The following is a 27915-nucleotide window of genomic DNA, read 5'->3' as shown; positions in this document are numbered from 1 at the left end:
TTCCATGTCCGCCACAAATTCACCTGCACCTCCACACACATCATTCATTGCATTGGCTGCACCCGATGTGGCCTCTTCTATATTGGGGTGACAGGCCACCTATTTGCGGAATGTTTCAGAGAACACCTCTGGGACACCCGGACCAACCAACCCAACCACCCCGTGGCTCAACACTTCAACTCCCCCTCCCACTCCACCAAGGACATGCAGGTCCTTGGACTCCTCCATCGCCAGACCAGAGCAACACGATGGCTGGAGGACGAGCGCCTCATCTTCCGCCTAGGAACCCTCCAACCACAAGCGATGAACTCAGATTTCTCCAGTTTCCTCATTTCCCCACCCCCCACCTTGTCTCAGTCCCAACCCTCGAACTCAGCACCACCTTCCTAACCTGCAATCTTCTTCCTGACCTCTCCGCCCCCACACCACTCCGGCCTATCACCCTCACCTTGACCTCCTTCCACCTATCACATTTCCAATGCCCCTCCCCCAAGTCCCTCCTCCCTACCCTTTATCTTAGCCTGCTGGACACACTTTCCTCATTCCTGAAGAAGGCTCATGCCCGAAACGTCGATTCTCCTGTTCCTTGGGTGCTGCCTGACCTGCTGTGCTTTTCCAGCAACACATTTTCAGCTCTGATCTCCAGCATCTGCCTTTCTCCTCCTATAACAACTGGTTAGCCCACTGAATTGCATGAAGGGTCATTTGTGGTGTATTTCAGACAACCTTATTTAACTACGCAATATCTACACTCCCCAAAGAGATGGCAGCCGGAAGACAATGTAACAAAATGCTCAGATCTTGCAGTGTACTACACCGTTATTCATACATTAGCTTTGTCAACAAAAGTCGGCAACCGTAGAGAAAATGGCTAAGCTGAACTTGACTATGTCAACAGACACCCATAGAACTGTTCTTCCAGCACAGATAATTGATTATGATGAGGAAGAGCTACTGTAAGTTGAAAGGGTATGTAATTAAGTAATATTAAGTGTTAAAGGTAGTATTATAATTTTAAAATGCTATCAGTAATATTTCTCACCATCATACAGTCAGAATTTCCATATTGCCTAATATCTCATACTAAAATGTAATCTGGAAGGACAGTTAACAATAGTAAGCCCCTTAGATAACATATGGAGTTTAATAGCAAAGTGTGAGCTGATGACTTTTGGCAGACAGGACAGAGTACCACAAATGAGCAAAGAATTATATTATTCTTTTATTGATTTAAGGAATCACAGTGATGCATATCTTTTAATATTTAAATCTAAATACAGTTTTTTAACAGAAGCAACTTTTGAAAATTTACGAATGATACCAGACACTTTTTCCTAATAAGGACAGAATAAAAGATACATTGGCCATTTAGCATTTAACAAATGATTTATAGTTTGCATAATTTATGTACTGGCTGCAACCGCTCTCCCCATCAGATGTTTTTTTGTATTTTGATCTGGTTTTATCAAAATAATGTAGCATTTAGGAACAAAATTACAGGCAGCCAGACCAAAGCTGGAAGACAAAATTGCAAATATTTCAACAGCTACTGTATATTTTCCAGGTGAGCTAATGTAAGCTGGAATGAAAGTTACCCAAACTGCAGAAAAAGTTAACATACTAAAGGTGATGAACTTGGCTTCATTAAAGTTGTCTGGCAGTTTCCGTGCTAGAAATGCTAGTATGATTGAAGTACCTGCCAGCAAGCCAATATATCCCAACATACACCAGAATGCGGTTGCAGAGCCAACATCACATTCAAGTATTATTTTTGCACTTTGATACTTTGTATTCTTTACTGGAACTGGAGGTGAGATGGCAAGCCATAAAATGCATATTATAATTTGAAGAAAAGTACATGCAAAAACACTGGCTCTTTGCTGTAGAGGCCCAAAGTATTTCATCATGTTATTGTTGGGAAGTGTAGCACTAAATGCCATTAACACAACAATTGTTTTTCCAAGAATGCAGGAAACACACAAGGCAAAACTAATTCCAAACACGGTGTGTCGTAATATACAGGACCAGGTGGTTGGTTGGCCAATGAAAGTCAGTGAACACAGAAAGCACAAAACTAATGAAATTAACAAAAGAAAACTCAACTCTACATTATTAGCTCTTACAACAGGAGTATTTCGATAATGGATAAAAATAACTAACATTACAATGGTTATGCCAGTTCCAAACAATGCAATGGTTGTTAAAATAATGCCCAGTATGTCTTCAAATGATAGAAATTCTATTTCCTTCAGTACACACTGATCGTGTTCTTGATTTGGCCAATAATCTATGGGACACGTGAAACAGTGTACGGAATCTACAAAATTAAAACAGGAATTTTTTTTTGATTCAGAAAATTATAACTCAACCATATAAATGATACACTCATTGAAGCTCACAATTCTACCTTTATATTTCTACTTTTAGTACCATTAGTTTAATTTAGTGTTTCATATGGGTCTGTAAGTATATTCTGGCAACATTTTCTTTTCCAATTCTCTCTTTTTGTCCTATACAAAAAATGCCTTAGTTGTTTGTTTAATAGTTACGGGGCAGGATCATAAGACACAGAATTCATAATAAAAGATCAAAGTGTCATACAACTGATAGAATCTCTACAGGTGGAAATAGGCCATTTGGCCCAACAAGTCGACACCAACCCTCCAAAGAGTATACCACTCAGACTCATTCCCCTACGTTATTACTCTACAATCCCCTGACTAATGCACCTAACATACACATCCCTGAACAATATGGGCAATTTAGCATGACCAATTCACCTAACTACACATCTTTGGACTGCGGGAGGAAGTCTGAGCAGAGATGCAATGTATTGAACAAAGCTGGTTTGCTGTTAAGTCTTTAATCATTTAGAATGGGGATGCAGGTTTCGATTGATTAATATGTAAATTCCAGAATTTCTTTCAGTTCACAATCCCAAGACAATAATGTTTTCAAATAAACCTGTTGAACTGTAACCTGGTGTTGTGTGATTTTTTTACTTTGTCCACCCAAGTCTAACACCAGCACCTCCACATCTTAGTTGTTTGAGGCCATTTTCCCACAATAAGTTTGGCAAATCAGAAATGTAGAAGACTGAGACCACAATTTTACTTGTTGTCCACTGGAGTTTATAATGTGACCAAGCAGGTTGATAACCAACTTGGCAATCTTTCCAACATAATGATAGCAGGCAGCAAGACTGGCAAAGACTGCCTACTCAGCCATGTTTGATGTGGAATTTTTCCCTTAAGCTATAGCCACTATTCTCGTTTTGTAACAAATGAGATACCTGTGTTCTCTTGCATGTTATGACTAATTAGATTAATTAGATGGATTAATTGAGATGTGGTTCGATGCAGATTCACTCTTCCAACTGGGGACATTATACTTTAGATTAAAGGTGAAATATTAAAGTTGGATTAAGCATTTTTGAGGAGAAAGTGAGGACTGCAGATGCTGGAGATCAGAGCTGAAAATGTGTTGCTGGAAAAGCGCAGCAGGTCAGGCAGCATCCAAAGAACAGGAGAATCGATGTTTCGGGCATAATTCCTGAAGAAGGGCTTATGCCCGAAACGTCGATTCTCCTGTTCCTTGGATGCTGCCTGACCTGCTGCGCTTTTCCAGCAACACATTTTCAGCTCTTAAGCACTTTTGACCAATGGTAAAAATAATAGATGTTATTTCATTTAAATTTATGATTCTTCTTACAGAAACAGATATGCAAATGATACTAGCTAAACATAATAACTTGCATTTATACAGTGCCTTTAATATATTACATTTTTTAAGATGCTACACGGAATTATTATCAAACATGTTGTCAGTAATGGAGGGTTTGAGATATAAAAATAGACTGGAAAGACTGGGAAGTTGTTTCATTGTAGCATGGAAGATTGAGGAGCGACGTTATTGAGGTTTATAAAATCACAAGGGGCATAGATAAAGTGAATGACAAGTGTTTTTTCCCTGGAGTTCAAAACTAGAGGACATTTTTAAAGGTAAGAGGAGAAAGATTAAAAAAGGACATGAGGGGCAATGTTTTTTACACTGAAAGTGATTCGTGTGTGAAATGAACTGTCAGAGAAAGAGGTGGATGCAAGTACAGTTACAACGTTTAAAATACATTTGGATAGGTTTGTGAATAGGAAAAGTTTGGAGAGATATGGGCCAAGAGCAGGCAGGTAGGACTAGTTTAGTTTGGGAACATGGTCGGCCAGGACTGGTTGGACTGAAGGGTCTGTTTCCATGCTGTTTGACTCTATCAGGAGATACAAGTCCAGATCATGATTTCTTGGTGAAAGAAGTATTTTGTCAGGAGACAGAGGTCGAAAGGTCAAGAGATTTAGGCTGATGACAAGAATGCGTATATTTACTGAGTAAAATAGAGATTGCTCAAGAGACCAGAATTGGAAGCATGTAGTGATTTTGAAGGATTGTTTCTTCCTCACTAATTTGCAAACTATTGTTAAAAATATGAAAAGTAGAGATTATCTGCTATGGTTTGTCTTGTTTAACTCATTGATAAACTCTACTTCTTGTTTTTCTAGCTTCATATTATCATCTCCGTCTGTGTCTTCTGATACTACTATGAATTCTATGACTCCTGCTTTGTTCAATTCAACAAAGTTTTATGGGTCACTAAAATATTCACTTTTTTTCATATTATTTTCATGTCTTTTCAAGCTATAATGGTGGCAACAATAGTTCTAGACTGATTCAACAAAGAGGCAATACCGCCACTGTATTGTTCTGTGTAGGACAACTTCTGTAACTTCATATTTCCTCTCCAATGTGCATTGCATGTTTTCTTAATGATATCAATATAATATTTTCACTTGTTTTTGGAATGCAGATAAAGATCGCCTTTATTGCTAGTTGCCTTGAGAATTAATTGACTTGCTAGCCAGAAAAGAAGGTTTTAAGAATAAATCTCAAGATAGGGTGCAAGCCACATGCAGACATAGGGAGTTAGTGAACCTGTTGAATTTTTGTAACAAGTCTGTAGCTTTTAGGGACGTTGTTTATGGTGCTCCCAAACAAATGGCCATGTTTATGAAGTTCAATCTCACAACCGTGGTCTTTGGGTTGCCAGTCTGTTGTTCAATCAAAAACTATTAGAAACCTTTTCCAAAGAAAGAAACATTTCTTGAAGATTTCCATCTTACACTTGTCAGGACAATTTTCAAGAATAAACAAATGGAAAACAATATAATGTGAGAGAGGAGAGTGCTGACTAGTTGGCAATTTGACATGATTGGTAGATGAAATTCAATGGAGAATGCACCACTTAATGATGAACAAGAACCTATGTATTAATATATATTGCTTCCAGTATATGCAAGTGCATTATACTGTGAGACTGACAATCAAGTTTGTTTATGGGCAAAATTCTTTGCAGGCGACATACATTAATACACGTGGCCGTGTTCTTTGTAGACAGATAGAACATGTACTCACACGGTGATAGTTTCAATACATTAAAATATGTGATAGCCATTACCTTGTTCATTTCTCACTTCAATGTTTTGACCAGGCTCAACCTGCCTTGTTTAAAATTAAACACAGCTTGGCAGTCACTGTTAATGAATGTATTTGCCAATCAGAGTCCACTTCCTAAACCAATCATTACTCTCTTCTCATACTGTAAAAATGCTGTTTTTGCTTTACTTTTGTATTTCTTGCAAATGTCCTGATGAGCACAAGATGATATGCTTTGACAGAATTTGACAGGAAGATTGTAGGAGCTGAATAGTATTTAAATAGAGAATGGTGCAGAAAGCTACAGACCAGAGGGATTTTGCAGTCCTCATGCATAAATCACATAAAGCTAGCAACCAGGTTCAGTCGGTAATTGGAAAGACAAATGGAATGTTGGTCTTTATTTCAAAGGGAATGGAGTATAAAAGTTGGAGGTTTTGCTAAAACAATGCAAGGCATTAGTTACACCACAGTTGGAATACAATGAACAGTTTTGGACTCCTTAACTAAGGAAGGATATAGTGGCATTGGAGGTAGTCTAGAGAAGTTTTACTAATTTCATACTGGGTAAGGAGGGATTTTCATATGAAGAAAGGTTGAGTTGGTTGGGCCTACATTCATTAAGAGACCTTATTGAAATGTACAGGTTTCTAAGGGACTTCACAAGGTAGATGTAGAGAGCTTGTGGGAGGGTCTAGGACCAGAGGGCATAATCTCAAAATAAGAGGTAACACATTTAAGACCGAGATAAGGAGAAACTTGTTCTTTCAGTGGAATCTGTGGAATTCTTTACCATAAAGGGTTGTCAAAGCTGGGTCATTTAAAATATTCCAGGCTAAGACAGATAGAATTTTAATCAGTAAGGGAATCAAAGGTCATGGTGGAGCAAACTCAATGGACTAAATGGCCTATTTTTTATAATCCTATGGTCTAAAATGTGTCTTTTCGCAGCAAATCTCAAATTCTGTATGATTGAATGATTTCTAGACCTTTTAAATCAAGTTTTTCGTTTCTAAAAATTACTATTTAGAAAGAGTTTGGTATTTTTGTTGAACTTAGCATAACCAAAGACTTAGTGAAGATAAAAATGTTCTTAATAACTCTGACTAAGCTTGCCTCCAAATAAATTATGTATTAAAGTTCTTTATATGGCCCAAACTACATATAAATAGTAAAATGTTAATGATCAGGCCAGAATTAGGTGGGTTTTTAATGAAAAATATATGTCATGACATTTTCTCAAAATGAATTTATATCTGAAATAACTTGCAAGAACTTGAATAAAACTCTAAGATCATAATACATTTTTTACACACCTGTCTGATTGCTGATTTCCCCCTCAGCACATTGTAAACAGTCAAAACAACACATTGGTTGTCCTTTTCGTGCTGCTTTCCTTGTACCAGGAGGGCAATTTTCACTGCATATAGATCTTGGAATCTACCAGGGCACAAACACAAAGGAAAAAGGCAATTTAGTTGTTTAGTTATAATTGTAATCATTATTAAAGCAACAGTTGATATACTGAGAGGCAAATCATTCGACAATTTTCAAATTCACTGGTGGGGCCTGGGTGTTGCTGGTTGGGCCAGCATTTATCGCTTTCCTAGTTGGCCTTGAGAAGGTGGTGGTGAACTGCCTTCTTGAACTGCTGCAGTCCACGTGCTGAAGGCAGCCCAACCAGAAGGACTATAAGATATAGGAGCATTTAGGCCATTTGCCCCATCAAGTCTGCTCCGCCATTTGATCATGGCTGATATGTTTCTCAATTCCTTCCCCCATAATCTTTGTTTAATCCCCTTACTAATCAAGAACTTATCTATCTCTGTCTTAAATACACTAAATGACTTTACCTCGGCAGCATTCTGTGGCAGTGAGTTCCACAGATTCACTACCCTCTAGCTGAACAAATTCTTCCTCATCTCAGTTCTGAAAGGCTGTGCCTTCACTTTGAGGTTGTGCTCTCAGGACCTGGTCTCTCCTACTATTGGAAACATCTGCACATCCATTCTATTCACACCTCTCAGTGTTCTGTAAATTTCATCAGATCCTCCCTCATCCTTCTAAACTCCAATGAGTTGAAACCCAGAATCCTGAACTGCTCCTCACACCACAAGCCCTTCATCTCAAGATCATTCTTGTAAACTTCCTCTGGAACCCCTCCAATGCCAACAAATCATTTTTTAGATACAAGGTCCAAAACTGGGAACAATATTTCAAATGTGGTCTGACCAGAGCCTTACATAGCTCAGCATACATCTCTGCTCTTATACTCAAGTCCTTTCGAGATGAATGCTAACATTTTGTTTGTTTTCTAACTGCCAACTGAACCTGCATATTAACCTCAAGAGAATCTTAAGCTTTGATCCAAAGTCCCTTTGTGCTTCAGATTTCTGAATACTTTCTCTATTTAGAAAATAGTCTATGCCTCTATTTTCCTACCAAAGTGCATAATCTCACATTGTATTCCATCTGCTACTTCTTTGCCAAACTCCTAACCTGTTCAAGTCCTTCTGCAGCCTACCCACCTTCCCAACACAACCTGTTATTTCACCTACCTATGTCTATCTACCAACTTAGCAACAATGCCCTCAGATTGCTTATGTGATTCCAACACTGACCCCTGCAAAACTCCTACTAGGCACTAGCTGTTACCTTGAAAAATACCCCTTTATCCCCAACTTCCACCAGCAAGTAGCGAGACTCTTAAGCAGCATTTTGATGACGACGGCCAACGAATAGGACACCCCTGGGACTTCCCATCTGAAAATATGCTTTTAGTCCCACCAGCAAGACTTCTACTTTCTTCACAAAATACAACTCTATATGCCAGCATATTGGATTCTAAAACTTTGTTCAGACCTTTCATGGCTCCACATTTTTGTGGGGCATTAAGTTTTGATATTGTTCCAGCAAGCATTATGAAATGGTTCTGCAATTCAGTACTGATTTGGATTTTGAATCTGAAATCTGATATTTCATTTTGTGTTGTATTGTATCCCGTAATTTTCCACTTCTGTTCTGGTATATGTGGGATAAGTAGCAGTGAAAATGATAAATTTAACTGTAACTAAATTAGCATTAAAGCATGAAACCAGATGGATCCAACATACCAGGCTTCTATGGATTACCAAAAATATACAAACTTGGTGCCCTCCTCAGACCCATAGTTTCCTTATCTGGTATACCAACTTACAGACTAGCCAAAGAACTCTACCAAAAACTAAAATACCTAATTGAAGATTCACGTCATTCCATTCACTCCACCCAAGAATTCCAGAACACCATCAAAGACACCAAGATAGAAGAGGACGAAATAATGGTCTCCTTTGACGTTACAGACCTTTTCACATCAATTAACATCGACCTGGCCAAAGAAACCCTGGCATCACTACTAGGAAAACCAGGACCACAAACGCCAGACGGCACCAACTTCATCAGCAAAGACAACGTCCTCAAACTAGTGGACCTGTGCCTCACCACCCACTTCACATTCAATAACAAAACCTACAAACAAGTCAACAGAACTCCTAAGGGTTCACCATTATCAGGGTTCATAGCAGAAGGAGTAATGCAGAGGCTTGAACAAACTGCCCTCCCATCTATCCAACCCAAACTTTGGGTCCACTACATAATGACACCTTTGTCATCACAAAAGAGAACAAATTAGAGGAAACATACAACACCATCAACAATATCCTGACAGGCATAACATTTATAAAAGAGGAGGAGAATGACAACAGACTCCCATTCCTAGAAGTGACAGTTGAACGTACAGTTAACGGAGAGCTTCAAACCAGCTTCTACAGAAATACAACAAACACCAACCAAATACTTAACTTCAGAAGCAATCATCCCAACACCTACAAATAGAGCTGCATCAAGACATTATTTCAGTGAGCTCCATTACACTGCAGCAACCAAGAACTACAAATAGCAGAAGAAAAATATCTATATCATGTTTTCAAGAAAAATCGGTACAATCCGCCAATTCCTCAGAAACAAACTCAAACTAGCAGATATAACGCAACCAAAAACTATAGCTACATTACCTTACATCAAAGACATATCAGAAATGACTTCCAGACTATTCAGACCCTTTGGCATCATGGTAGCCCACAAACCTACCAACACACTTCAACAACAACTAATGAACCTAAAGGATCCATTAGATACTACCAGCAAAACTATTGTCATTTACAAGATACCAGGCAAGGACTGTAAAAAAACATGACATTGAACAAACTAGCAAGGAACTTGCCACCAGGATGCATAAACACCAACTGGCCACCAAAAGACATGACCCACTATCACTAATGTCTATACACATAGACAAAAAAGATCACCACTTTGACTTGGACAACACACACATCCTAGGACAGGTGAAACAAAGACATGCACAAGAATTCTTAGAGGCATGGCTTTCTAACCAGAACTCCATCAATAAACACATCGATTTCGATCCCATCTACCTTTCCTTGAAAAAAAAACAAAAATGACACACCCACCTTAAGAAACCAAGACCTATAAAAAGAGAGGCGGAACATACCACCAGTATGTTTTACTGGAGACTCTCACTGATGATGTTACCTAGTATGGTGACGAAACATCTGAAAACAAGCCTTCAAGCTCAGCGAGCTAACTTACACACTTATCATCAACCTGAGCTACAAATCTTCTCAAAAATCACGAAATGATGTTTTGTTTGAATTGACACTGTAATATGCTATGAGATGCATTTGTCTTCAGTTTCTAATAGAGCCTTTTTTCTTATCATGACATGATGTGGAGCTGCGAGTGTTGGACTGGGGTGGACAAAATCAGAAGTCACACCACACTAGGTTATAGTCCAGTAGCTTTACTTAAAATCACAACTTTCAGAGTGCTGCTCCTTCGTCAGGTGAAGGACTTATCGTAACTGTTAAAGATGCTGTCCAGTTATTTATTTAAGTATTTTGAATCTTGTTGTGGACATTTTTCTTCAGGAACACTCTCAATTTAATTTAACATTGGTAAGTAAATTGTTAGAATTATAATTTTTCAAGTTACTATTACCATATTGTTTGCAAAGCATAAGTATAGATTGTTTGGATTCATTATTTGGAATGAGTTGAGAGCAAGTTCAGACTCTTTGGGAATCAACAACAGCTCTGACAAATTCTTGATTCATTTGTCACATTAAGTATTCATGCACCTCCTCCTAGCTTCATGGCTATTTAATCTATAAATGGTCCTATCTGTGTTATTTCAGAAAAACCTCTTCTCTTATAAGCTTTTTCCTAAATCTCTGATTTTCAAAATGTTTTCTCTTGCACAGAATGTTATGAGCATTTGTTCGAAGTTTTAGAAAATGGCTTTCCTGTATCTAGCTTATTCCATCATAGTATGAAATACTGATTATGAAATACTGAACTCATTATGGGAAACTGTATAAGGGAAGAAACCTTAATTTCATTTTATCAGGGAAGCAAGCGCAACATTTTACAGAGTTAAATATATTTACCTTTGTTGACCCATCACAAAAAATAATACTGTCTTCATCAATTAAAAGCTCTTGCCCAGAGGTTGCCGATGCATCAAAAAGGCCAACAGTAACAATTTTTACAGAGCCATCTGCATCCATTTGCCAATTCATAATATCATATGATGCAATGGGATCACCATTTTCGTCAAAGTGTACTTTTTCACCGAAATCATTTGTAAAGTTAACTTCTTTTAGATAATGGAGAAGCTGTATATGCAGAGTGAAAATGGTAATATAATTAGTCTAACCTGTAAAAGGTCAGTTATAAACAATTGCCATATAAAACTTGAAAATTCATAGTAAACATAGAAATGCCTTACTTGCCATGGCTCAAAGTGTGAAATGTTTGCGCAAGTTTTGTTCAGAAATGGTCCTTTGTCAGGTTCGCAGGTTTCCAAATTATGAAGTGCATGAGCTATTGCATACACTGCTTTGTAGACATTATACGAAACTCTCAACTGTGACACATCACTATATACACTATCTATTTCCTCTATGTCTTCTTGTCCTGTACATATTGATTTTGAAATTGTAGCTGCACTGTGTCTAGTAGAGTTATCTGATAAATTAAATGTACATCCAAACATCCTTTCCCAGAATCTATTTACCAGAGAATTATGAGGGGTTAAAGATGGACGCACCTTTAGAAGAAATTCTTTGAACTGTGGAATTTCTGCTTTACGGAAAGCAAAACCTATTGTTCCACCAAAGGATCTAAAGTTTGTTTTTGTTGCTAGCAGTGCTGCAGTACTCCAAGTTTCACTTGCTATCCACTGCATACTAGTAATATTCTGACGCACCACTTCATTGGCTAAATAAATAATATCTCCTACACCAGCAAACAATGCAATAACCTTGGCTGTGGATCTTTTGATGGTGTCTACAATCTGAAGTATCTTACGTCTGGATGGAATTTTTGGAATTACTTCAGTAAAAGCAAGACATACACCATAATTTTGAATCTGTTCATTAAATAACTGAACTAAATATTGTCCGTAATCATCTTGAGTTGCAATAGACCCAACCCAAGTCCATCCAAAATGCTTCACAAGTTGGGCCATAGCTTTGGCTTGAAAGCTATCACTAGGTATTGTCCTGAAAAAGGTGGGAAACTCCAGTTTGTTGCTAAGACATGAGCATGAAGAAGAGTAGCTGACCTGAAAAATATAAGACATTTGTGAAGATTGAATGAAAGGATAAAAGCCAAAATTGTTTTTTCTGCCTTGTCAAGAACATTGTAAATCTTGTGTTGAAACAAAATCTTAATTGTACTCAAACAGAAGACCGTTTTTCAAAATTATTATGCAAATTATGATTCTTTGTCACCAAAAGTAATTTAAAAATATTACTAATGCACATTTTATCAATTTTATTTTATGTTTTGTAATTTGATGGAAATATTTAAGATCTGTTTATACTATTTCAGTTTTGTAAATGAAAGAGGACTTCTACATTTAGTTTTTTTTTCATTTGCAATGTCATTACTTGTGATGAATGATTTTTAAAATTATTAGCCATGATTCAATCTTAACAGAATAAAACACATAGAATATAATGCATAGAATATAACAACAAATGTGCAAATTAATATTGCAGTCATTAACATTTATATATCTGGAAATATGTAGTAGAAAAAAAAAGACTTTACTCTGTTCCATATAGAGGGAACATTGATTTTCCTTTGGAAACAAACTCATTTTCATCAATTTTTCATTGGAAAGTATTTTAAATGCTTGTAATCTTACCATTGGAATTCTGAATTGTCCTGCAATTCTTCCCGTAATAATGGATTGCGTTGATCGAGCATCACCAACAATTGCAGCAATGGGAGATGATCCTGTGCATTTATAGTTCTTGGACATATTATCTATTCCATTAAGAAGTGTGACTGCTGCTCTGACAGCCTGTGGTACTTTACGGCAATTATCATAAATGCTGTAGCCTAACCGTATATTTGGAAGTAGTGTTTGATCTTTGTTTATTTGTTCAATGGTGAAGATCATCATTTGTAACCATCGAAATGTTCTGAAATTAAAACTGTTGGAGAAAAGGTTATTTAAATTTATTACACTTAATTCATAAAGTGAATCAGAATATGGCCTTGCATTTAGTCTCCCATACGAAATAAACATGCATCTTACCAGAAAGCCATCATTCTTGCATTAGTAATAAACCAGTTAACTTCTAAGTTACAAATTGTTGTATTTCAGGGTTTCTTATTGTTGATTGTCTCAAGCAAGTATTTTTGTATATCAGTTCTTAATTGAGTAAAGGGAACTTTGCAAGGAAATTATGTGTCCATTTTGCTATGAAAGAAGCCAATTATTAGAGAAGACAATTAGTTACTATTTGTTAATCGAGGGATGCATTGATAGCAACCAAAGAGAAGTGCCTATATGTTAGATCTTCTAATTCTCAACTTTTCTTTGTTCTCAAAGGATGAATTATCTATTTTGTCTATTTAAAGGGATTTGAAGTAAATAGCAGCTTATGAATTTAAACCAATTGGACAAGAACTAAGTAACTTTTGCCATCGAATGATTGTTTTAGGAAAATCATACACTCTTAATAACGATTTGTTGCGCACAATACTTTACTAACAAGAGATTGTTTTTAAAATAACTCCCTTCCATTGAAGTCTGTTTCACGTGACCTTTAAGAAATGAATTAAAAAACAATCCAAGCAGTTGCTTTCTCTGAAACACATTCCTCTTTTATCTTATCTCCTTATAGCAATTATCAGTCAGTTCTAAAGGCATGTATTAAAGCTGTGCCTTTTTTCTATGTCACCACCATATAATGTGCTTAATATGTGTAACTTACTGTGAGAAATTACTTACATTTTATTTCTTCATCAAAATATTCAATTTCATCCATGCACTTTATTGTAGAAATTTGTGTAACCAGCATAAACATTAGAATATGTCAATTATATGTGAATGACTCTTACTCTAAATTTTAACGGCGAAGTTGCAAATATGTATTAATTAGTGTTCATATATATGTTGAATAATTGAATATAAAAGTCAATGGTTAGGATAAAATCTGCTTTGTATTTAGTGAAAATCTGTCTATCTTTGGCAAACAAAACATTTCTATCAACTATTTGACTATTTTGAACATTTTAAATATTTGACATGATCCTTTGAATCATTAGTGAAGAATATACAAACTCACCCTTCACATTGTAACATTTCAGGTTTTGTTTTGTAGGCAAGTTCAGGTAAAGTTACCGTGAAGTGGATAGGAAACAATCCACCAATAATGATATCTCCATTCTGATGGATTCCATACAGATTAAACTTCTCAAGTAGCTTACATGATAGATCAGTAACTTCACATGCAAACACAGGCAATGAGTAAATCAGAACAAAATACACTTTGAAATTCATTGTTGCCTTAATCACTGGATAAAAGCAGACTGATTTATTTCAATATAAGTTGTCCTTATATACAGCTGGCACATTTGGCAGAACTCATCATTTTACAAGAAGTTCAAACTAAAATATCCCCAAAAGAGTACTTTAAGCCACACTGGGAAAACACGACGTAATAGCAATGAAAGTAAATCATGCTGCATGCACAATGTTGCTATAGCATAGCAACTGGAAAAATTGTTCATTCAGAACTAATCTATAGGTGAAGGAATGTGAATAGTGAGAGATTCAGAGGTAAACCAGGTTTTCTTAGTAATGTATTTTAACAGCTTGTATTGAAATGGTGTGGATAAAGTACACAGGATTTCGGGCCCATATGTATCCTGGAAACTGGACTTTTTTTAAAATGTCAGATAATAGGATAGTTCTAATATATAAACACATTCAATTTCTAAACTTTTAATTTCTGGATCATCAATTCCTTAAAAGTATTTATATGCTTAATTTAGTAAATTGTTCAAAACAAGCTCACAAATCACAACAGAATTTACACAATTACTTTATCCTGCTGGCAGCAAAGAATGTACTGGCTCTTCTCCTAAACCAAATGGGCATTCGGTTAGAATTGGATTCTAATAGATATGTAATAAATCAAAATAAATATATAACCAATCATAGTTAGACTAATCCATTTTCAAAAACTTAATTCACGTAAGTGCAATGCCTTCAAATATCCTGTTCTCCAATAGTATTTCCATTGAAAGACCATTGTTCACTTGCAACAACAGGGTATTCAAATTTTGCAGGTGCCATGCTGATGACCATCACTGGTTCCACAATATCTTCAGGACTCCTTGACTGTTTCCACTTCTCTGGTCTGTATACAAAGGGCAATTGTTGCAGCTGATTGCTGAGATTAACAAACTCATAATTATGAATTAAACTAGCGAGTTTTTGATCAGAATAGCTAAACTGAGCATTTCATTTGCCTACAAAATCTTAAGAAATCTTTTCCCATTGTCCACTGTCTTCTATAGTTTTGAGAGGTTTAACTCATTGGTGTACTTTACTTGCTCTAAGCAACTCCTCTATAGACAGTTCTAATTTATTCTTTGTGTTTTCCAAATATTACAGGGATAGTAATAATATTTAAAAAACTGAATCCTAGATGCCTGCAATAAAACAAAATGCTGCAAACACACAGCATTTGAAAGTGAATAATTTGTAGGATCCTTTTTCATAACACAAAATTAAAACCTCCTGCTATTTGTTTTAGTGTTCCAGAGATTGATTTTTGCACTGTCAATAATTTTGTTGTTGATTTAATGCTAATGAGACTACAGCAACCAATTCAAGCTCATTTTTGCAGTGTTTACACAAATGTAACTTCTACTGATTGGGATTACTAGCATGACAAAAGCTTTGTGAATGGACTGTGACACCAGTTGAGCCCACGTTTAGGTGGAGATTGGCAAGTATGTAACTTTCAAATCCTTTAACTTCAAATCTAAGCGACTAATAAAGTCCAATTGGAATAAGTTTAACAGAATTTAGGAGCAAACACAATTTACACAGAACAGAGCTGTCAAGAAGAAAAGAATAAAGATGTGGAGAAGTGAGATAAAGCCTTGTATCCTAAGAAAGAATACACAGCTCTGGATTAAAAAAAAACTTTGAAGCTCTGAGCAGTAATATCCCCTCAATTATGTGCCCTCCCCTTTGGTGAGTTTGATGTCATATAATCAGGCAGAATGCAATGTTGGGGACCTATACCTGCTTGTCTCCATCCTGTTAAGTCAATTGCTGGTAGGCCAATGGATGACAAATAATGCCCCTTTAATAGCCTCAACCCACCACTACTGGTATTAATCTACTACTGGGCAGAGGACACATCATGTAGGGAACATGTTAAGCAGACAGAGGTATAGTTGTCTACAGATTTTCAAGTGAGTGGAAGTGGAGGGGGCATGGGGGAGTTAGTTGTTGAGATCCTACATTCACAGCCAGTGATTGAGGGATTCAGTATTGAGAAATGTTGCTGCTGCCTTGCTACTCCTTTATCAATCATAACACTTCCTCACTGCCCAATGACACCTTCCCATGCAATTACAGAAGGTGCAACATTTGCCCATTCACCTTCCCACTCCTCATTGTCCAATGTCCGAAAAACACCCTCCAGATGAGTCATGATTTCCTGGATTGGGAAGGGGTTGCTGCATTATTATACATGGAGCAGAGGATTGGGTGGTCTCTTCACACAAAGTCTGTAATTGTTATATGGGAGCAGAAGCAATGTTCTCAATTTGCACAATGAAACGGAGATGCACCAGATACTGTACAAAGAGAAATATTTGAATGGTCCCTCTATGAATTTGGAGACTGACATGCCCATGTTCCTTGAGAGTGACAGGAAGCAATCTTGCAAGTAAACCAATGCACCCTGAAGCTCAGTATGCACGCCCATAAATCTCTCCTTGATGCCCCTGAATCCCTCTGGTGAGCTGGCAAATGAATTATCCTTTGCTCCTGCTTAGTTGCAGTTCTCTTGAGGTCTCTTGTATTCTTTGTGGCTGAGCAAGCAGTAGGCAATTCTTTGGCATCTGAGCGCAGAAATTCAGAGAAAGTTGAAATCAGTAAAAAAGAGTTCTATGGTCATGCCATTTGTAGCTCACCCACCATGTCAGACAGCAGGAGGAGGACTCGCTGATACAGGAACGTAACATCATTCTTAGTACTCAGCAAAGTGATGTCATAGGCTTAATTGAATAATAACAACATCATCAGAGAGCTCCTTCATACAGCTCAAGGTATACAGGTATTCTTATCTCCTGTTCTACTCCATTCTATTGTGTACCAACACACCGTATTCTACAAGTCAGGGAAAAGAATGAGAGTGAATGTGTTGCACTATGTTGGAATGATATGCCCATCATAGCTGAATAACTGTAAGTATGTGGAGGCAATGAGAGGTGGGCAGCATTGGAATGCAAAACGATAAGATATATCTGAAAGTGAGGCCTGAGCCCTGAGTAACAGGGAATGTTTCTGGTTAAGTTATCAGGGTGTAGTGCATTGAGCAATGAGAAAAACTGATGAAAAACAGGATGAGAGGTGTCATGTGAAAATACATATAATGAGCTTGACTATTTAAGTGAAAATCATTAAAACTGTAAAGGTTTCAGGTGAAAGATTTAAAAGGGACCTAAGGGACAACTTTTTTACGCAAAGGGTGTTACATGTATGGAATGAACTGCTGGAGGAAGTGGTGAAGGCTGGTACAATTACAACATCTGTATAAGCATATGAATAGGAAGGGTTCAGAGGGATATGGGCCAAATGCTAGCTGATGGACTAGTTTAATTTAGAATATCTGATCGGCCTGGATAGTTGGACCGATAGGTTTTTTCCATACTGTAGAGCTCTGTGACTCTGCTGCCAGGTCCTTGGGTCCCCTTATGGTGTCTAACCATCCTGGCTACTTATCACAGTCTCTCTTGTGAGTTGGCCTTGCATGCTTCCTGTGCCTTCTGTTCAGCTTCACCATTAAGTCTTCCATCACTGCATCTATTATTCTAGAGCATCCCAAATTGATTTCCCAATTTTCTTGTTTTGTGCAGTAATCTCTTGTCATTCAATATAGCTTTTTCTTTAAGAGCAACAGATTGTCTATAAGAACAGAAGGCTGGCTGCACCACATGTTATTTGCACTGTTCTACTTGGTCCCCTGCTGAATATACGGGTAGCTAGCAGCACCAGATATGCTTTGCTCAATATTTCAATCATGGAAATGAGGTTTCAACATCATATTTATGTGCTGTACACCTCCTGCAGCACTAGTAAGTGCGGGAATTTGAAGGGCTCTGCTTCACTTAGTTTAATGTTTAGAGAATAAGGAAAAGTTAGAAGGATTAAAATCTGCTCTGGCTGCTGTCTCTAACAATAACCCTCCTGATCACCATTGAGCCCTCAGCCCCCAACTACCCTTCTCCCCTAACCCCATGGACACTCAACATTCCTATGCAGTGACAAGGTTGCACTGTGCTTAGCACTGCTGCCCTCCAGTGCCAAGGATCCAAGTTTAATTCCAGCCTTGGGCAACTATCTATGTGGAGGTTGCATGTTTTCCCTATGGTCTGCATGGGTTTCTGCCAGGTGCTCAGATATCCCCCCACAGTCCAAAATGTGCAATTAGGTGGATTGGCCATGCTAAATTAACCCATAGTATCCATCGACGTACAGGCTAGGTGGGTTAAACATAGTAAATGTGAGATTACAGGGATAGAGTGGGAGTGTAGATCTGGGTGGGGTGCTTTTTACCGTATCAATAACCTCACTCCCTCTTCCCCATCCCCAGCCCACATCACCAATGAACCCCAGATACTTAATCAACATGTTCATACCCCCAAACCCCCACAATCCCAACATCTCACTGCCACCCAGTCCAACCCCAATGGACCTGGCTTCTTCTAATGACTCCCACCCCTCTACACCAATATCCCCCTGCCATATTGAGATTTCCTAACCCCCACCCTTGATATAAACTGGCCTCCCTTGGCCCATACCTACCCCCTCACATTGACTCCAATCCCAGATCAGACTTGTCTGAACCCCAGCCCCTCCCCACAAAGACAGAACCTACACACACAGCATTAGGTTTTAAAATGCTCTCATCCAACTCACTATCTACAGCAATATTACTTGAGTATTTTTCTTTAAATAAGTGATGCTGATTGTTTCAATTTCCCTTGTGATATAAAATTAATTATTTGGCATTCAAGCATCTGTGTTCCCTATTTTAATTTACAACACTAACTGGAAACTTAATCCCCAGAAGAGGAGAATATTGTGTGCATAACTTAGAGTTACTATGTATGCAATAGATAAATATCCGAGGTCTATCAGGGATAGACCCTGTTAGACAAGAACACCTGGGTCCTCTTCTCCTTTGAGTTAACAAGAGACTTTCACTCTGCCTGTCATGAGGTCACGTGTCATCAATGTAATGAAAAATGTATTTGCTGTTGTGTGTCTGCTATCTATTAGAGAATTGTCTATACTGTCAACCTGACACCTGATTATTAATTGATACACATCATTGTATGCTTTTAAGTCTGGCTCCACTTCACTTAATATTTAGTCGTAATTGAAATAAGCATTTTAGAGCAACTTCAAGAATATCAGTATTTAATCGAGTGGGCAGTGTTCTCCTCTGTCAGCCACACAACAAATTAAAGCTCCATGTCAGCTTTTTAGGAAGACTCACCAATTAAATGCTCCCAAAACACTTAACCAGGCAGTAGCGGGCTGTTGCAAATATCTACTTCATTTGTTTTAGTTTATTTTTAGTCTCAGGAATTCAAATTTAATTGTATAAAATGGGATAGAAGTCCATCACCCTTAAAAGATGGGTAATCCTACTTTAAAAGGTTAGCAGCTAGAAAAGTAGGATCAGAAACAGCAGGTGGACTTGCTGAGCTGGTGACATGGTCTACATTGCTTACAGCAGAGAGAGTCTGGAAAGATAGTTTTCAAATTAAAGCTAAATTTGCTAACTACTTTCAGTGATCTCTGGCAGAATGTAAAGGTTATGCTCAGAGGTGGTGAGGTTATCTTGGATGTGTATGGGTCTTAAGAAAGTTCTTCTTTGGTTTCAATGTATCTGAATGTATGTTTGCTTGGAGAAGTTCAGTTGCAGTTTGGAGCTGGGAGGGTGTTGAAGCAAAAGAAGTAGCACTAAGTAGCAAAAGAAGTAGCACTAAGTAGCAAAGGTTGCTGTTAGAAACTTAAGGCAGTTTCAGGCTTGGTGTCCCAAAGGAAGTGTTGGCTCAATGCTGTGGACAACCATTTAGGCAAAATGTAGCCCTGAGAATCATCAATAATTTAGTGCAGCAGGGAGTGGGATTAAGAAGTTCAAAAGCAATATTTGCTTGATCCAGCTTATTGGATATTAGGGAAATTCGGTCGCAGCTATTTGAATCTAGCTGTTCATAAAAGCAGAAATTACGCTTATTGACAGACACTTGACAATCTCAAGAGGCTGAGGGCAGTTGGTCTCAGGAGATGAGATTGAACTATCAAAATGATACAGATAGATTTAAAAACTATTAGGGCACTCCAAGACGAGATCTCTGAAAGTGCAGGTTAGAATTCCTTACAAAGGACACAAAGATTTATTGAAATCTGATGACTCACAATGTTACTAATGTCTGGGTGGGACCTGGCTTGACTGTATCAGCTATTTAAAATGCAGGTTGTGATGTCCTTAACCACAGTTTTTACCTTCACTCATAATTATCACATATTAATGCTGAATGTTAGACTTTGTTATATATACAATATATATCCTTTAGAATGATAGGGCAGGACTTCTGGTTCTACCTCAAGTTTTTGGAAGGTTGGGCTCCCAATTCAATGGGAGACAAAAAAAATTCTTGAAGGTGTGGTTGTGATGTAAGGTTGTAACTTATTTATATTTTAATATAATTAATTTTAAAATTTGGGTTTTGTACAAATGGCATGAGAGTGTTAGTCTGTGTGAATGATATATGTGATTGTATTAATAATTAACTTATCAATGTTTCTGGAATCATAATTTCTTTTATCCTGGTATGAAAGAGGGGGTCCCTGGTGTAAATAGTGAGAATTTGTTTACATTGGGAGAATACTACAACTGGGCAAAATAAACACCGAAGAGCATGAGCTTGCTTTCAGTTAGAAGGATTAGGTCTTTTTTTTATTTTTTGTTTAAGGGGAAATCCCATTGTTTGGAAAGCTTTCGGTTTCAGTTCACAGAGGTGCTGATGGGACTGTAGTTGTGAGCAAGTAAAAAGTACATTAAGGGGGGAACCAGGGTCTTCTGCATGGTCAATCAGCTTGCTTCAGGTCTACTGAACGCATTGCTAGGGACATGGGACATGGGACATGACAAGGGAGGCTGTAACCTAATAGGAGAAAGCGAGGACGGCAGATGCTGAAGATCAGAGTCGAGAGTGTGTGGTGCTGGAGAAGCATTGCAAGTCATATAGCATCAGAGGAACAGGAGAATCAACATTTCGGAAAAGAGCTCCTGCCCGAATCCTCGGTTCTCCTGCTCCACGGATGCTGCACAGCCTGCTCTGCTTTACCAGCACCAGATATTCTGGAAGCTGTAACCTAATGTCTGACATAACATTTTTTTCTTCATCTCAGTCCTGAACGGTTCACCATGCATCCTGAGACTCTGGTTCCTGACATTCTGGTTCTAGACTCCCTAACAAAGGAAATTGTTCATCCTGCATCTAATCTATCCAGCACTGTAGAATTTTGTATGTTTTAATCAGGTTCCTTCTCATATTTCTAAACTTCTAATGAATACAGGCCCAGTCGAATCAATCTGTCCTCTTAGGACAGTCCTGCCTTATCTTTATAAAGTTGCCTTGATCGTAAGTATGTCCTTACGTCAGCAGGGAAACCAAAGCTGCATGCAATACTCCAGGTGTGGTTTGCAGTATCCGCAGTAAGGCATCGTGCTTCTAAACTCTAAACCTCTTGCATTGAAGACCAATATACCATTTGTTTTCCAAACTGTTTGTGTGTTTTCCCTTCTACTTTCAATGAATGATACAAGGACACCCACATCTCTTTATACATGCACATTCCCCACTATATCACTGTTAAAATAATACTCTTTCTTTCTGGTTTTCACACAAAAGTGTATAATTTCACATTTAGCAACATCTTCATGTATTTAAATTACAACATTGCCTGTTGACCACTCTGATAAAGTTAGTACTAATGTAACAAACAAAAGAAAATCTTATTCAAGAACAGGATAGTTCAAAAACAATACAATCTTGGTATAATGGTAAGGCACTCTAACAATGCATCCCATTTTAGATTGTATTAATCTCTTCACAACTGAAATTCCTTGGAGTTTTGTAATTAAGCCTGATATTCCTATTATCTAACAATTGCACTTTAAAACCCAAATACCCTGATAAATGTTTAAGAATTATTTAATAACTCTGCAGTGAATTAGTGGTAATGTCACTGGATTAGTAACCCAGAGGCCCAGACTAATAAGTTTTGGGACTACAGGTTCAAATTCCACCACACAGCTGGTAGAATTTGAATTTCATTAATAAATTCAATATTAAAAATTAATTTCAGCAATTATGAACATTGTACCATTGGTGATATCACAATAATAGCAAGTTTTGAGAAGATTTATAGCTCAGGTTGAGGTTTTGGATGTAGATTGGCTTGCTGAGCTGCAAAGTTCATTTCCAGATGTTTCATTACCCGACTAGATAACATCTTCAGTGAGCCTCAGGTGAAGCAATGCTAAGAATTCTTGCTTTCTATTTATATATTTGGGTTTCTTATAAATAGAAATAACATATAAATAGAAAGCAGGAATTTTCAGCATTGCTTCGCCTGAGGCCCACTGAAGATGTAGGGTAACGAAACATCTGGAAATGAACCTTGCAGCTCAGCGAGCAAACCTACATCCATCACAATAATGATAAAATATGAAGGATTGATTTTTAAATTCCATCATCTGATTTATTACCTGGGACTTCTATGGACAAAATTGGATTTAAAAAGGAAAGAACACTGACTTAAAATGGTCCCAATAATCAACTGACCAAACAAGTTACTTCTTAAAACCAAGATAGGTAAAACAAAATTGTCTTAACTGAAATTAATGTTTTTATTAATAGTCATCAAAACTAATCAGATATGAAGAAATCGTCATGTTTTGATTTATGCCTGAATTATACATTTCAAAAATTGGAGATTAAACAACTCCTCAATTAACAAGCTTGGAAACAAAGAGTTCAGACATTGGAATTCACAAACTTCTTGTATTACAAAGAAATGTTTTCATGGCAGAGCAAAAGAAATGGATTTATGACTGGTAAGAACTGGACAAATCTCAATCGCTCTTTCTCTTTCTCAAACCTCACATCTCAAAAGTCATCCTCAGGACTTGTACTTTGGGTGCGGGACTTCAATATCTGCAGCAGGTGGTGAGGAAAACCAACAAGAGAGAAAAAAATTGACTTCATCCTCTCTAATCTGAATGCTGCAGCTGCATCTGTCCATGACAGTATCAGTGAGGGTGACCACCTCAAATCCCTTGCATAGCCAAAGTCCCATCTTTTCATTCAAATATCAAACATTGTGTTGTGTGACATTATCATCGTACTAAATAGGACGGATTTCAAACAGAACTAGGAGCTCAACACTACACATCCATGAGGCACTGTAGGCATTAGAAGCAGCAGAACTGACCAGCATATACCCCATTCTACCAAGCCAGAGGATGTCAGGAGCAGCATCAAGCGTATCTAAAAATGGGGTACCAAACAGGGCTACTTAACTGCAAAGCAAGTTCTGCAGTCCTGCCACATCCAATCATGATTGGTTGTGGACAATTAAACAACTCACTGGAGGAGGCAACTCCACAAACATTTCTACCCTTAGTTATTGAGGAGCCCAGCAAATCAGTGCCAAGGATATGGCTGAAACATTTGTAATAATCTTCAGCCAGAAGTGCTGAGTGGATGATTTATCCTGGCCTCCTCCAGAAGTCAGTAGCATCACCAATGCCAGTCCCCTGAAAGCAAAAGTGCAGAATGGAAAGATTCAAGTGACGTAAAGTGTGTGAGTTGGAAAGCAAATGTGCATGGTTACATCATCTGAAACCTGCACTTCATGTCCAACAGCAGGGTGAGGACTAGATTAGTTTTGAGAAAGACCAAACTGACCATCATTCTGAATATTCTTAGTGACACTAAATACAACATCCTCTATTATAGCCAACTCTGATGCACAGCAGTCTCCTCCAGTGGACTTAGGTGATGTACAAGTACTTGGCTGCTCTGGTTCTGTTTTGCTTTCTCCTGTTGGAGGGTGCCCTGTACAGGAAATGATAGGGAACAATATCAATGACTATATTGCCATGTGTTTATGTGATGCTCCTGTTATGGCTGGAGATGAGTATGTGGTTAGTAGCACTGGCTAGTTATGGAAGGTTACAGTGGAGCATTTGAATGTTTGGCACAAGTCCTGATTGTTAAGGATTGCGGATGATTATGTAATAGGGATCTGGTGCAGTAATAAGGGTGCAGGAGATTGTTAGATAGGAAATGCCAATGTAAAGATGTATTCAATGGTCTTGACCAATTCTATGAGGTCATTATGGCACTCTGCGAGGTCCTTGGTCCAGGTTCTGAAATTTATCTCCCTGGCATGAATTCCCATTCTTCAGGGATTGCCTTGAGGGCCTCCTGTTGAAACACTGAATCTCTCCCCCTCTCTTCATGTACTAATACCTCCAGCACTAACATCAGAGGGACAGTGATCTCTCTCTTTTTTGCTCCATTTTCTATTCTTTTGCTTCTCATTAATTCTTTCACAATCTATAGCAACTTCAGTACAGCTCCAAACTACTTGGGCAGGCTGCCTTCAAATGTTCAGACCAGGAGAAATATGTGCTAGCAACATACCCTTTCCAGGTGTCCAATCAGTCAGCAGCAAGTTTTACGCTTGGCTGTATGCTGAAATCATTTTGTGGAGAAGAGTAACATATAGTTTGTGTGCTCCTTACATCAACTGAACTAGTTTTATGATAATTGTGCATTGTGACTCCTGCAAACAGGCCGAAATACATTTCCCTCAGACTGTAAAAACAATAATAAATAATGTCCCATGTTAAAGTCTGAACCATTTTGAACCTCATTTTCTATAGAGAGCAAGAGGGCAAGTGTTTCCAAAAATATTTGGTAAATACAACAGATATTATCTTGTTATTTGTAAAGTTGAACCAGATTACTTCATTTCCCATGCGGTATAAACTCAATCATCTAATGCCTACACACCTGTGATTCATTAGATTGCATGACATCTTGAAATTATTCTCTCAAAGGATAAAGTATTGATACTTCTGAGAGAAACATCAAAAATTATCCATTTAGAATAATACATCTGGGTTCCCTTTCCTTCCTCAGGTAAATAACAGCCTGTCAATCCTATTTGCAAACCACATAAGAATGTACAAAACTTTACATAGGCTGCATTACATGTACAACGAAAACAAATAATGTTTTAAAATTGATATAGTTTGAACTTGAAACATTTTTATATTATAGAGTATGGATTGTTCTGTGATTCTGATAGAAAAAAAATAAATTAATAGTTCAGGGCAGTTCCAAATTATTCAAGCAGTAAGAATAGAAGGATATATATTTTCATAAATGTGGCCACCTTCACTGATAGTAATACACTGCTCTCACATTAAAACATTAAACCAAATCTCTAAATATTTATCACATCAATAGAACCAGAACAAGATATACATTGAGACTTTGTGTAGTTTGTATTTATTAAGAAAGATATTAGTTCCTAAAAGCATGGTGGCAGTGGTTCACAAAGGTGGCTCACTATCACCTTTTGAAAGACAGTAAATACTAGCCTTGCCAACAATACCATAATAAAAAGAAAAATAAATATTACTTGCACTCAAATTACCCCATCCATATCACGATTGTGATATCTGAATAGAAAAGAATTCAATTGCGATGGCCAGTTTCCGAAGTTTTGTAATACATTAATTTTGTGCCAATTAGGTTGCAGACCAGCTACTAACTGACAAGAATTATCACCCATTGTTGTCTTCACGGTTCCTGAAAGGAAACTCAGCAATGCAGCAGAGCTGGTCTGCAGGAACAGATGTACTAATGACAGCAAGCAGACAGTCAATGTCCTCCAGTGTACTTTCTTTGATAACATAATTTTAATACATCGAATCTGCTTCCAAAGATGATACTGAACTCTCTCTACAACTTTGGCAATAACACCCATGTCCCTGTGATGTCAGAATGTTTTGTCAGGTCTGAAAAAAGGGTCATTGGACCCAAAACATTTCTCTCCTCAAATGCTGCTAGACCTGCTGAGTATTTCCACCAATTTCTGTTTTTGTTTCTAATTACCAGCATTCTCAACATACTCTATCAGTTTGACATGATATCCTCTTCATAAATTGGAGTCTGTCCAATCAGACAATTCATTTCTAAATATTCAGTGATCATGTCCTTTATAACAGGTTCTAGTAATTTCCCTACTATTGATGTCAGGCTAACAGGTAGATTCCTGTTTTCTTTCTTACTCCTTTTCCCCACTAAAAGTGGGGTTACACTTGTAACCTTTCTATCCAATGCACCATTGCAGAATTAATAGATTTTTGAAAGATGAACTAATGTATCCACTTTGTCTGTAGACATCACTCTCAGCTCCTAGGGTGAAGGTTCCTGGGCTTGAGAGATTTGTCTATTTTAAAAGTCCCATTACTTTTTCTAATACTACTTTTTCACTCCTACAAATATCTTATAGTCCCACACTCTTGGAAGTTTAGAGTTTCGATTTAAACTCAAACCCCTATCTATTTGCTTGTTTAAGACTTTAATTATTCAGGTAACAGAGACAGTCTGGTGAAATAACTCAGGAAACTTTATTTAAGCTTAACTGTCTCTCACCAACATCTCTAATGAGCTGTAATTATCTAGATTGAGTTTGTTTTTCTTGTAGATAGTAATGAGGAGAAAGTGAGGTCTGCAGATGCTGGAGATCAGAGATGGAAATGTGTTGCTCGAAAAGCGCCTAGATTGAGTTGTTTTTCTTGTAGATAGTAATGAGGAGAAAGTGAGGTCTGCAGATGCTGGAGATCAGAGATGGAAATGTGTTGCTCGAAAAGCGCAGCAGGTCAGGCAGCATCTAGGGAACAGGAGAATCGACGTTTCGGGCATTAGCCCTTCTTCAGGAATGAGGAAAGTTGGTCCAGCAGGCTAAGATAAAAGATAGGGAGGAGGGACTTGGGGGAGGGGCGTCGGAAATGTGATAGGTGGAAAGAGGACAAGGTGAGGGTGATAGGTCAGACTGGGGTGGGGGCGGAGAGGTCGGGAAGAAGATTGCAGGTTAGGAAGGCGGTGCTGAATTTGATGGATTTGACTGAGACAGGCTGGGGAGAGGGGAAATGAGGAAACTGGTGAAACCCGAGTTCATCCCTTGTGGTTGGAGAGTTCCTAGCCGGAAGATGAGGCGTTCTTCCTCCAACCATCGTTTCGCTGTGATATGGGCATGGGCCGTTTATAACCCCTTTGTTTTCCAAATGGAACAAGGAGTTCATTCTACAGAATAGGTTCAATATAACAGAGCAAAAAGTAGTTACCTCTCACAGTTTTGCATTGGAGAGTTTCCAGTTGTGCATCTGGTGTAGCACTGCTGTATAAGTGGCATTGATTAGAGATTAGATTACTTACAGTGTGGAAACAGGCCTTTCGGCCCAACCAGTCCACACCAACCCACCGAAGTGCAACCCACCCATTCCCATACATTTACCCCTTTACCTATCACTACAGGCAATTTAGCATGGCCAATTCACCTGAATTGCACATCTTTGGACCGTGGGAGGAAACCGGAGCACCCGGAGGAAACCCACGCAGACACGGGGAGAATGTGCAAACTCCACACAGTCAGTCGCCTGAGTCGGGA

At 38.0% G+C, this 27915-nt stretch overlaps 1 protein-coding gene across 1 annotated transcript; it reads right to left on the bottom strand.

Annotated features, from left to right (window-relative positions):
- Nucleotides 1–591: 591 nt before the first annotated feature.
- Nucleotides 592–16450, bottom strand: LOC122555921 (extracellular calcium-sensing receptor-like). The gene is made up of 8 exons (XM_043702191.1): nt 16405–16450; nt 14183–14297; nt 12751–13042; nt 11627–12162; nt 11326–11521; nt 10985–11212; nt 6798–6921; nt 592–2317 (listed from the first exon to the last, which is right to left on the bottom strand). Exons 1-8 carry the CDS (start codon nt 16448–16450, stop codon nt 1404–1406), a joined length of 2451 nt encoding a protein of 816 aa, XP_043558126.1. The 3' UTR covers nt 592–1403.
- Between the last annotated feature and the right edge of the window lie 11465 nt (nt 16451–27915).

The sequence above is a fragment of the Chiloscyllium plagiosum genome, chromosome 13 (assembly GCF_004010195.1).
Source record: "Chiloscyllium plagiosum isolate BGI_BamShark_2017 chromosome 13, ASM401019v2, whole genome shotgun sequence".
NCBI classification, from domain to species: domain Eukaryota; kingdom Metazoa; phylum Chordata; class Chondrichthyes; order Orectolobiformes; family Hemiscylliidae; genus Chiloscyllium; species Chiloscyllium plagiosum.
Note: the sequence above shows the minus strand (reverse complement) of the source record. Positions and strands in the feature narration are given on the sequence as shown.